General features: G+C 33.5%; 1 protein-coding gene across 1 annotated transcript in view; it reads right to left on the reverse strand.

Moving 5' to 3' along the window:
* Window positions 1–216: 216 nt before the first annotated feature.
* Window positions 217–13,300, reverse strand: part of LOC128225822 (uncharacterized) — a 55,969-nt gene continuing 42,885 nt past the window's right edge. Inside the window, exons 18-36 of the mRNA XM_052935719.1 lie at window positions 12,156–12,290; window positions 11,593–11,698; window positions 10,653–10,780; window positions 10,257–10,384; window positions 9,286–9,373; window positions 8,347–8,420; window positions 8,108–8,144; window positions 7,877–7,974; window positions 7,469–7,591; window positions 6,748–6,899; window positions 6,373–6,508; window positions 5,999–6,148; window positions 5,626–5,707; window positions 5,393–5,466; window positions 4,911–5,048; window positions 4,446–4,571; window positions 2,259–2,419; window positions 1,720–1,858; window positions 217–1,383 (exon numbers count right to left, since the gene is read on the reverse strand). Coding sequence (XP_052791679.1) covers window positions 1,312–1,383; window positions 1,720–1,858; window positions 2,259–2,419; window positions 4,446–4,571; window positions 4,911–5,048; window positions 5,393–5,466; window positions 5,626–5,707; window positions 5,999–6,148; window positions 6,373–6,508; window positions 6,748–6,899; window positions 7,469–7,591; window positions 7,877–7,974; window positions 8,108–8,144; window positions 8,347–8,420; window positions 9,286–9,373; window positions 10,257–10,384; window positions 10,653–10,780; window positions 11,593–11,698; window positions 12,156–12,290 — 2,147 coding nt within the window. The 3' untranslated portion in view covers window positions 217–1,311. The remainder of the gene's footprint in view (window positions 1,384–1,719; window positions 1,859–2,258; window positions 2,420–4,445; window positions 4,572–4,910; window positions 5,049–5,392; window positions 5,467–5,625; window positions 5,708–5,998; window positions 6,149–6,372; window positions 6,509–6,747; window positions 6,900–7,468; window positions 7,592–7,876; window positions 7,975–8,107; window positions 8,145–8,346; window positions 8,421–9,285; window positions 9,374–10,256; window positions 10,385–10,652; window positions 10,781–11,592; window positions 11,699–12,155; window positions 12,291–13,300) is intronic.

Consider the following 13,300-nt stretch of genomic DNA (forward strand, 5'->3'; position numbering starts at 1 on the left):
GACTCATAATGTATAATAGAAATAAAACTGTGCACCTCTATACAACATTGTATATGTCTACTGTGTATGACCACTGATAAAACAGACTGCTTGGGTAGAAAGTTAATTATGAATAAAGCAAGTCCTGACAGAGTTTATTAGCGAAAATAACATAACAATATGGTTACAAAAAAAAACATATATACACCTACAAATTCTATTCTTGTTGTGCTCAATTTTTTTGTTGTATGTATAAACATGAACAAACACCAAACATTAACTGAGAGATAATTACTAAAACAATCATTCGTAAAATCAACCAATTTTCAGAGGCGTTACTACGCGTTCTCTTTACTCAATAATATTCAAGCATGCTTTCAAATATGCATTGACATAATGTATCTTGCATATCTCTCTGATGATGCCCTAACAATGCTACAAGTAGTTTGTTCACAATACACATGCAATTTAATGTTCCGTTATCTAACCCTTGACGTGTCAGACACCCTCTTTAATAGTTATTAATATTTGGATATCTGCGTAGATCGATACGTGTTGTTATAAATGTAAAACAAATTATGTAAACACAAAATCAGTAAAAAATACACATACTGCTACCATATCCTTAGAGTGTAGGTTTCTTTCAAAATGTCGTTCTTGAACAGATACAAATTTGTTACATTTATTCGCAACTTGTAAAGCGATTTTATTTGCAGGTTACTGTTATATGGTAAGATTTAATTGCATAATGTGTCAGAAACTACATGTAAAAAGTAATAAAAAAATAGGTGGACTTACAAATCTGTGTCAGACACAGATTGTCTTAAATGTTTTGCATGTGTAATTTTAAATTAAGTATCAAGACTGAAAGCCATCACCTTATATAGCTTCTGCTGTAACTACTTTGATATCCATTACATAAAACAAAATGTGAAATGTGTTTTTATTATGATCAGAGGAACACAAAATAGTCCAACACCAACACTATAAATATAAAGGCAATTTTGTAAGCATCACATACCAATACTATTACAAACAATGTGGATAATATATCAACAGTAATACTAATGTACCGAATGTCAATGTCCATGAATATTGTTTTGGTAAAATTGGACAATGTTGATATGTTGTTAATCACATTTATTAAGCACACTAATATTATTTAAGTACAGAGGGCTATATTTCTCATTTCATTTGACATCATTCAGAATAAAATATCATGAAAGTTCTACATCTGGAGTAAAGTAAAAGCACAGATATTTGTCTCTTCTAGTATATAACTCAATGTACTGTCCTAATCTCTCTCACTCACTCTCACCATTTAGTCCTGGCTTACATATTCTGATATACATTTATCTGTTTTACATGTTCTTGAATAACGTCGTAGATGTACCGAAGTTGGGTCTGCAAAACAGGGAAATGATATTTATTTTCGTCTTGGTTATGTGTATATTATATGTAACATGGATACCAGTTTGTACATATAGTTTTTTAAACAGATAAGTAACTACACCGACGTATAAAGTATTAAAATTCTCCGTTTAACAGATGAATGAACAGTCGAAACTTGTATTTTTTGTTTGCATAAAAACCCAAGTGACGTCGAGAAAACTACATTTTTATTGATAAATAAAGGATGGTCGATCACGCGGTTTAATTATTTATGAGAATAATCCATTGAGGAACAATTGTCCAGAAATGTAATCATGTTTCTGTGAAAAATTTCGTATGCTCACTTACCGGACTCTGTACAATATCTTTATTGCGTTGTTTCATTGTCTTCACGCTCTCCACGATATTGATCTGACCTTTGTTTGCTTGAATCCGATGAACTTCGTTTAGAAGTACAGCTACAACCCCAGAGCGATGAAATCCGGATCTGACATTTGACATTAAAATAAGATTTAAATTGCCCAGTAGCTACACGATATTGAAATATGATTTTTATGTAAAAATAATGTCGATAAGGTTAGGTCGGTCATGAAATATCATTTTGCCTCTGCGAAAAGTGAGAGACGGGCATGAGTTTATGTTGGCTGTATCTAAGTTTCTAAATTACTAGCATTGCAGAAAATTAAACTAGCATTACAAATGTGTCCAGTTAAAATTAATTCCTTATATTCCGGAATCATCTTTCCGTAATAACTTAATCATCTTATTAGGACTGTTATGATACAAATTATGTAGTTATAGATATAGTTATAAAAGTAGCGACGTTTCAATTGTTTGCAGAATCAACAGCAAAAATGCCTTGATATTTATATTTGTTCTGATCTTACTCGCAATGTATGAGAACGGGTTTATTATCGGCAAGGTGAGGCTGCCACCTGTTGACTGCCTCCAACATATCCAACATGGGCTGGACTGATGTGGGTGAGTCCTCGCCTTCCCGCCACGCCAAAAACTCAAACTGGCGTATTGTTGTCAGGTAATCCTCGTTCTAAAATAACAAAAAAATATTGGATTCGAGAATAACAGTATACATTACTTTACTGGTTTAAATTGATGGTGAATTAAACATGTTCACAACACGGGTATAGCTCTTTAACGCCTAGGCTTACACTTTGTTTCAAAAGAAAAAAAAACAATGAAATTATTCTGAAATAAAAACGAAAGTGTTAGGCCTTTTGATGGCTATTTTACAGTCTGTAACGGTAACAGTCCAGGATAATTAATATCTGCTTAATTAATTTCTAAAATAAATTAAATGCCTACATTTGAAAGAGAGACGAAATTATCGATTTACATATATTTTAACAACAAGTGGTATGCACTTTTGCCATAAGATCAGCCAACTTTACGATTGATTTAACCAACCACAAAGTGGGACGATGGTGTATAAGGTGGCAGCAGCAGGAAATTAAGCCGAAGGCGGCATACACACGCATTACAATGATATATTAAAATAAACATGTACAAAGTCAAAACACCTTTGCTTCAGTCAAATGCCAGAATCTTTAAAATGTGATATGGTTCATCTCGAGATATAATTGTGGGACAACAATATCATAAATTGATGGATGGATAGATGGTTGGCTGTATGCGTCGTGACGTGCGAATGATTTAACTATTCATCAACTCATTAATCCGAAAAAATACATATTTGAATAAACAATGACTTTTTGTAGTAATTGAAAAATAACAAGAGCTAAATAGCAGTTTAAAAGTTTCCGTCAGCCTACGTCAGGAAAACGAACTGTCCAGAGGTATTTCCGAGCCTCTATATTCGCAGCCCAAACATGCCTTCTTAACGATGAGATCCGCAGTTTAGCGTCTTTTTTTCATTTTTGTTTGTTGGCCTAGCGGAACGTCACTGTTTCCAGACGGTCATTCCTTATGTAATTGGATGTTAATGAACCAGTATTTCTACAGAAATAAAACAAATGCGCGAGAATACTCATCCAGTATTAGGACGTGTTTTAGCCTTGCTACGTTAAAGCTATTGACTTCGTAAGTGTCAGCGTTAGAAAAATGTTTGACCATTAAGGGTATCGTAATATTATCCACGTCGATGCACACCTCATTAAAACTGCGCAACCATTACAACATGATACTTCTAGGGAACTTGAAATCGTGTGTACCTACTAAATTTCTGATCCCGCAAGAGACCGGCGGTGTACGGCGTGATCTTTTAAACGGACTCGCAATACAACAGTTGCTCTTTTTGACAACTTCAGCTTAATAAGGTAGAATATAATTCCTCAAAGGTAACCAGGTAACTTGAAGTGGTGACATACGTGAGAATTCCTGCGACAAATGCAACAAGTGAACGAATATTTTCAGTGTTGCAACGCATCAAAATATTAGCTGCACACTTCAATGACACAGGGTTGAAACAAACACCTCAGTACTTTCAGTGAATGTAAAAAATAAACCGTTTGCATGCTTTTCTTTTATATAAATACACACATAGACACCGTCTATGGATTAAGACACTTAAATACTTTTTAAAAATAAGGTATTTTAGTCTGACATATACTCAAAACGCTCTTACTCGAATCCCACAATAATGAAAACAGATACAGAGGACCATCCCCAAGTCCATCTACAACGAATTAACTATGACAGTACCGTTCTTAAAATACCCGGCATGCCATCCAGCAAATTTAGCTGCTGTATATAATCAGACGACACCAGAATGTAATTCGATATGTTAATAATAAAGATAATTCTGATGACTAGTGTGGCTCCAGATATACCATAAAACGCGACATTTTGCGTATATAAAATATAATATAAAAAATCGTTGTGGAACACTCCCGGAGCCCCACCGCTCGATAGCAGATCAACCGGTACGTCCATATACAATCAGCTATGCCCCAGCATTTTATTCGATCAACTACCAAAATAGCAGGTGACTGATAAAAAATATAATCGTTAAAGCTATCTAATGCTTATTTTTTATGATTTTTTTTAAAATATAGTTTACAGTTCGGCAGACCTTGTTAGACTGCAATATTATTTACCTCGTGGTTTACATCCTTGAATGAGAAACACTTTTCTTGGAAAGCTTTGTTCTTCTTTTCTTGGATACAGTTGACAATAAAGTTACCAATTTGTTGTTGGTCCTTGCTTCCAAGGTACTGGCATGTCTGAAATAAAATTGAAATATTATAAATATATTATATTCTTTACAAGTGCTAACACACTTGAAATGATAGGTGCGCGTGTGTTGATATTTTGATTTTAGAATATGTTTATATAACTTCCTTTATTAAAGTAATTAATACCAGAAGAAATGACGGTATGAATATCAATCATCAAGATTCATTTCGAAAACGTATAAAAAAGTGTTACTGGCAGGCACTCGTAGTAAAATGCAGATTTGAAACAAACATTAGCGTCTCTTGACATTCACTCGGATTGAAAATCAACATTATTGAAAATGCCGTATCAATAACCACACATGGTAAAGGAATAAACTTCACTACGTTGTACGCGTCATGCGACTGTGACGTCAGCATTACGACAGTGATGATGTGTTGTTCTTCAATCAGGGACCAGAACTCTTCACACATTTGTTCTGTCGGCGACATGCATACCAGGAACGTGTTCTTGTTCGCGTAGTTCTATAACGGAAACGGCACGTTAACATATTCGAAGTAACTGAACCTATGCATCGACCCCTCTAAATCTCGTACACATGCAATAAAGTCTCAGCTCAGTTAACGTGTTCCTACCAAGTTTTTCAGTTTAATCAATAATATGAATGCAAAAATATTAAAATGTCCACAAGTTACTTCTTTTGTCAGAGAAAGGCTGTAACTTGATGTTATATAAAAAAAACACACGCAATTATGCATGTACTATATTGCTATAATGTTATTAAAGAGTGTATAAATTACATCAGGTAAGACGAATAAACCTATTTCAAAAGGTATTTTAAGGCAAACGAAATTTTTATGTTACTCACGGGTAAGAAAAGTGTTCCAAGTTTTTGGATCAAGTTGGATCCTCTCTTTTTCAGCTTAGGGCGATACGCATCCACTGAATCGAGAGTATATAAAGTTATTAAATAAGTCCTGCTTTATCAGGCGTTGCAGTACACAAATCACTCATTACTTTAAAACTCAAAATCTAGAACTAAAGCAAAATCATGTCTATATTATAAATTGGTATATCATAACAGATATGAAAATGCCTTACTTTCCAGTCGCAGGGATTCCATGTTTCCATATCTATGACCCTCTTCCTGTACCAACTCCTCTGTGATTCCGTGTTTAATCAGCTTTGAGCGGTTTTATGGATAGAAAAAGGGGATATTGTGAACAAAACATAATATTTTGTTTGTTATCTGTTATGCGGCTGTAAACTTCACAGTGTGTACATATATTTTTTTTGAAATTAAGATTTTAATTTCATTAAATGATAACAAAACGTTAATAGTAGTATACCGAGAACTGTGGTTTTGTACGTATTAATACATTTCTTTTCCGGATACAAAAGTTATAGTTCTGACTCCATTAAAATGATACAAAATATAAGCATTTATGTTCATTAAAATAGTTTATAGCATTACCTCAAACTGTTCCTCAACTCTCGTCCACGGCGATCCGAGCTCTTTATTCACCATGTGCTTATAGAAACTATTAAACTGCTTGGAAAAAACATGGTGTGTGCCGATCAGCAAAGCCTCAGCAACAACCTCGTGAAGATAGACGTACTGTTCCTATCCAAAACGTACGAATTGTTGTTTATCAGATACATTCTCTAAATGTATTCAAACTGTTTAAGACTTTACTTTGACATGCGTCTTATCACATGGTGCATAAAAGGTATCATTAATCAATAGTTAGTATAATATCCTGCTTACACAACTTAAGCTTGCCTTTAAGCTGTTAAATTGGGCCATTGCTACAAAAAAAGAAAGTATTAAAGTTACAAGTAACTAACTTTCGTCTGCACCATGTTCACCCTCTGCCTGCGCAGTGTCTGTACCATTTGAAGAGGTCTGACGCACTTCTCTGCCTTTGCCTGATGTATCAGGTTGTCAAGGGCAATGAAAGTTCCCGTTCGACCAACTCCAGCACTATAAAGGACATGACAACTAATGGTTTCGATCTATTTAACATCCTTGAGAAGAAAATTGCAATTTACATTACTTGTCAACAATTGCCACTAGATTATGAATATGTATAAACCATAGACAAATGATTTTCCTGCAGAATACGGCTTCACTTTTAATAATACAATGTATATACAATAGGGCAACATTTTTCAGAATATATCAACTCATGTAAAGCAATACATACAATTCATCGACAATACCTGCAGTGCACAACAATCGGTGATTTATTTGCTGACTTTCTTGTGTCAATAGCTTTCCAGAAGTCGACAAGGCACCAAGCACTGTCTGGAACGTCCTTGTCAGGCCAGGTTTTAAAATGGAATTGGCGTATTCGGCGTGGTTTACTGCCAGTCTTAAAATAGTAATGTGGACACTTTGAGATAAAAACAATCACCTTACATTCAAAGCTGAGCCATTTCCACAAAGCAGCTGTTAAGATTGTTGACGAAATCAACATACACGAAAACATGACCCCTCAGTCATGACTGAAACAGGGTTTTCCTAAATTAAGCAAAATATTTGAATAACGCTGATGTTTGTATATTAAAGAAAATGATAAAATAAAATAAAATAATTCAAGGCACACTAATTGGTGTTTTTTTCAATTAATGTTTTGATACTGCATAATGTAATGCAAATTATAGGGATAAGTAGTTAATCATGTAAGCATACCAATACATGTTGGGATTACCGCCTTGGAACGACTTGTTAAGAATGCCTTTACAAGGGGTTAAAACAGGTTCATTCGCGCAAAAACATCAAACTTGTAACATGTATCCGAATTCAAGGCTCTTAATGCGGAGCCCTAGACAAAGGGAGCTTTTGGTATCAAATATTTATTTGTTTACGCGGTCAAGAATTGAAAGTAGGATATTCCTTACATATCAAGGGTTTTATCCAAAGTCAAACAGTCATGTGTACCTTCACGGCTTCCCATGTTCTAATATTGTAGTCTTTGAATTCGTTCGTGTCGATGTATGACAGACAAATGCCGCCGTATGTACAACTGTCACCTTTCTCTGGCCAGTATTGTATACACTTTATCTGGAGATAAAATGGTTGAAAAGCTAAATCGACGTGTCCATACGAGAAAATAAACAAATAAACATATATTATGTACTTTCGATATTTTAGAAACAAGCACAGGTATGTACACATCTAATAATTAATAGAAAATGTTATGGAGATAATATTTCATATAATATATAAAGCACACCAGTTTTTCATTCAAAGTTTCTGTTTACAAATTATTAGTTTACTTCACGAAAGACTGAAACAGCATATGACCATTTGCTAAATGCTTCTGATTAGTAATTCCAATACAAATACCGCAGCCATTTCTATAAGATTTGTCAGCATCACAATTTTTTCAGCATTCTGTTGCCAGACCATTCGCCAAAAATCATCAATCATGTTCTTCGTCGGACCTAAAGTAGAAAACAACAAGAATGGCGATTGAATTACGCGACTGACTGTAAATCGGATACCAAAATTAATAAATAAAAATACCATAGAGAAACTCTCAAGTACGGGTTTTCATGAATATTATAAATAACTAACCTTGCGATGCGATGAATTTGTTAACTTTCTCATAACCCTACAAACAAAAGAAACATTGGGTCTCATTTATCAAATGACATTAATTAACATAGCATAACTTATAACATATTTAACTAAAATTCGAAACATTTGAAACCGAAAGGCCTTTTAAATGGTTAAAATACATATATGATTATTGTCTCCTTACGAATTCATGTTCATATTTCATATAAGTTTAGTGTTTTAGTCAGTTTACTTACATTTATGAAACAAGCATTGATATAGTCTGGATCATCTGGCATTTCTTTTTCTAGTGGAACACGTGAATGGTCGTCTGAATAAAAAGTAAACAAACAAGCAATTACAAACTAAATGGTAGAATCAGGAAAGTAATATAACAATCATCTGAACCGTGGGACTTTCGATCTCGCTTTCTTGTACACAACAAGGGTTTTCATTGTCTGTATACGAATCATTTGTGACAAATGGAAATTTTGGTTCCCGAGGGGATACTAAAGGGTAACCCCATAGTTTCCCGATCGGGAAAATATCATGCACTGATAAATTGTATGATTAAGTCAATCAAGACACAATGAATGTAAATGCTTTTAATGATGAATCCTCACATATTTTGTTTTAACGATTAGTCGCAGTTTTTGTTTAGGCTGTTGAACCGTAAAAAAAGCCTTGTTATGAAAAGCACAATAACAATTTGAAAGATCCTTTTTCTATGTTTATACATGATCAACTGAAACCAACGCAATCAATGTTTACTATGATATTTTCAAAACAATATATATATATATATATATATATATATATATATATATATATATATATATATATATATATATATATATATATATATATATATATATATATTAAAAACTCACATAAAGCAACATATCTTAATCCCATTAGTTTTAATAACTAAAACAAAGGTAATTTCAAATATGTAAACATCCGCTTTAAAGACTCACCGATAAGCAAATATGTATGGTTAAATGACGTCGCGTAAATGTTGCCGGAAACAATGCTGATCATAGTATAAACAAAGACGTTATGATGAATTGAGTTTAGTTTTATCTATACACTCAAATATAATATTTATTTAACATAGTAAACAGTGATAACACGCATTTTTATAGAGGTATATTTTAAATACACTTATAAACAGACAAAAAGTGGACAGGTCTTACATGCATACATCTCCTTGTATCTGTTTTTGCCTTTGTACTTTTCCTGAGCTGCGACCTCATGTTTATGGACAAGTCCAGTTTGCAACGTCTGTTACATCAGGAAACAAAATCAATTGTGATTTAAATTAGTATTTAAATGATAGGCATAAATTTAAAAAAAATAAAGTTCGTCAAATAATTATATCAAACCTTTGCCTATATAATCAATTCGATTGATTATAAATAATATTTGATAACTAGTTACCATTCAATAATGATGGCCGTTACCAATTGTGTGAAATATTCAGTCAATTGACACAATGCGCCCTTAAACTTTAAACTAAATTCTTAAGTCATAATTTGTATTTGAGGCAAAAAGGTGTTATGTTACCTAGGAGTAAGATGATTATCAATGATTATGGGAAGTATTAAGTCAATTGAAAGAAAGGTATAGAAGGTATTAGCACAAATCCCAACTTGCACTAAAACTTTAATCAGACACAATGTGATATTAAACTTCAACCGAAGTTACAGAGTTAATGATCAGGGGGCATAATTTGTAATTAACATAATATGGAATTATATTACCTCATTGTGTGAAAGTCCTCAACAACTAAGTGAAATATAAGGGTATTATAATTATAACTGAAAATGTCAACTTGCCCTAAACTTTTACCCGAATACCGACGCAGATGCGAAAAAGGCGAGAAGTATAGCCTCCTAATTTTTAAGGAGTAGAGCGAAAAAAGTACCATTCAGTTTTATACCATAGGCTGCAGATTAATCAATTTAAATGACTATATTGATGCTTTTGCATTTGTTTTTTTTTTGTATGTATAAAGGTCATCGATAGTTGACATTTGATCTTAAGCCATTACATATGATAGGTTTTTTCCGTTTGGTTGTTATTTTGGTAGTTTAAATATCAAAATACAGTGAATTTAGTGAATGCATATTAGAACGCTGTCAATGAAATGTTTTGAGTTTCATACCGCAAACTCATCATAGAGGTATTTTCGATCATTCTTCATTTTTTCTCTGATGTAATTCCACAACTCATGAATTTTGATTCCAGGAGCGCCGTCATTAAAACTGTAGTAATCGCCCTCGTTTGCATCTTCTGAGAAGCATAACACAAATAAACATGAGATTACATATCTAACTGGCAATATTAATTAATCTAGACACGGAAACACGTTATATATGCTCAAGAATAGAAACGAAAATTACCTTTATCAATAATAATCAATTTCTGTACATTTATGTTTCAGCTGATATTTGTTAAAAAAGAAATACAATTAATAACCTTTATTATCATTTAGCATTGCAGACACGGCGATATTAAGTTAGTATAAACATTTAAGCCCATCATCATAATCAATATATACCGTTTTTCGAATACGTAGGCTTGTTGGAAGCATTATTCCTCATTTCAATTGCAACAGGTTTGTCCCGATCAGATCTTGCCGGGGGTTTATTTGAGAGGTCTTTGGTAGGCTTTTCTCTATTCAGCTTTCTAGAAAATGTAATACAATCTTCATTTATACCTGTCACCGGGTAAGAAATATAAGCGCCCTGACCCTGACTCGAATCCCAGACCCTCGCTTACTTGGTGAGTACTGTACCGACTGAGCTACCGGACCACTAATTCACTTTCTGAACACATGTTTAGGTAACGCTACTGTGACATACTTTTCTGCAAAGTTTGGTTTTTCACTAAATATCAGTTTTGAGTACACACCGGTCACGGACCCTCATGTAAACGGGTAAGAAACATTGCAGCCAGACTGGAGCTCGAACATGTGACCCCACGCTAACAGCGCAAGTGTTCTACCGACCGAGCCACCGGACCGCGTAAACTCTTTCTCAACACCCGTATAGAAAACGATACAGTTACATAAAGAGCATAAGCTAAGTTGAAATAAAAAGCTATTGTAAAGATCGTAAATGGCGAAATAAACTTAGAAGCTTAGATTCCGTTAAAATAAGTCGTAGTTATCACTGTGAATAAACCCAAATTGTAACGTTAGCATAAAGGCGAACGTGTCGTGCTCGGTACTATGGTGAAACCGTCTTTTTGGGTAAATAATCAGTGACAGCCATTAACATAATAGAAAATATTCTGAAATATGATATAGCATGTCGAGTGACAAGATGAATTATGCTAACTCCTACGTTTGCGTGTTCTCAATCTTGTTTGCATTGTTTTCATTCACTGCGAAATAGGTATGTTTTCGAACTGATACGGTTCACGCATTTGTGCTTACGTTGCATTTCTTGTTTACTCACAATGTAATTACGTAAATGTGTACAAAACGTTTTGATTACTTTCTTCTGATAAAAAAGAAAACCCCGACAGCAACTGCAACAGCTACTAAGGCTGCCATTATACCTCCGACAACGCCACCGATTGGTGCTTTTGATGTTGTAAGTTCTGAAAATTGAGCATATATTCATCATTTAAATTAGGAAAAAAACACATTTATAATGTTAACAGTATTCAAAAATGTGATACATATGTATCATTTATGCAATCGTCAAAAGTTAAAACATCAATAGTATTGAATATTCGGAACTTTAAATGATAAAGGTAACAACACAAATAAAAGGAATATTCTTACTTTAGTGTCTCCAAAATCGGGAAAAGAAACATTAACTGGCTTTCTTTTAACGTTTTATCTTAAATATTTTACAGTAGGGTTTATATCAAATAACATTTCATTTGAGCAAACAGGCAAACTGCCTTTATATGAATCTTTGCCTGCAAAATGACGTATAGTGTACCCAAATACTGCCAGTGACGAAACTGAAGATGATTATACAAAATATTAGAAAACTTGAAAACAAAAATTGTTTCGGTTCGAGGGACGCAAAAAAGGTAATAAAAGTACTTTCAGTGCAGGAATCCCCTTGGTATCCCGAATCACACTGTTTAAAGAAGTATGAGCAGGAACCATTTATGTGATGGCATTTGTCACAATGACACGCTTCCAAACAGTTCTTCCCAAATCTTTGACGGGTGCATTCTTAAATAAAGAGCAATTAAAGCTTATATACAAACAGCTGTATCATAATACAATTTAATTTTAATGTGTAAGTAAGCAAAACTGCTAAGAGTAGCGTTCGCTTGAGATACTTGTTTCTATGAAAAGCAACAAACATATTTCAAGGGTTGGAGTCAATATATTTGTTGCTATCAGTCCAGTTGAGCAACACGCATTAAAAACCGTTTGCATTTTGTTGGTGTAAGAAATATGCCTACATCATAACATTTTTCGTTGGCAAAAGCTTCAAATTGATTTGTTTTAAAAAAAAATCTGATTTCATATAGGTTCATCTAAAACGGAAATGAAATGCAGTCAAAGGCGACCGAAATATAAAGGTAAAATCATCAAGCCATACCGTAGAGCATTACCAAGATGAATTATTCTAAAGGCCATGCTTATCGGAACTTGAATAAGGCAATCCTTATTGAAACTTGAATACTGAATTTAATCAATAGTTTCACCTAACAGATATGCATGCGATCAATGTTATTAAGAATTTGTATTCCTTTTCGGCAATTATAACTTTCCGATGAGCATCATATTGCATATCTGTATGCGGTTGAAAATGAATGTTGACATAGAACGTGTATTTCAACAAGAGTTGTTGTAACAAATAACGTTTTCTCAATTAATTAACCGTTAACATTGTTAACTTTTTAATTTGTGTAAAGATCATTTACATAAGAGAACAATATTTAATGAATGGCAAAATCACTGAATCACTGAATCATTGACTGACTATCTGACTGTCCGACCGTCACCGACCGACCGACCGACCGACTGATTGACTGACTGACTAATTGACTTACTGTTTGAATGAATGAATGAATGAATGAATGCATTAATGAATAAATGAATAAATGAATGGATGAATGAAAGAATGAATGAATGAATGAATGAATGAATGAATGAATGAATGAATGAATGAATGAATGAATGAATGAATGAATGAATGAATGAATGAATGAATGAATGAATGAATGAATGAA

The sequence above is a fragment of the Mya arenaria genome, chromosome 3, assembly GCF_026914265.1.
Source record: "Mya arenaria isolate MELC-2E11 chromosome 3, ASM2691426v1".
NCBI lineage: Eukaryota > Metazoa > Mollusca > Bivalvia > Myida > Myidae > Mya > Mya arenaria.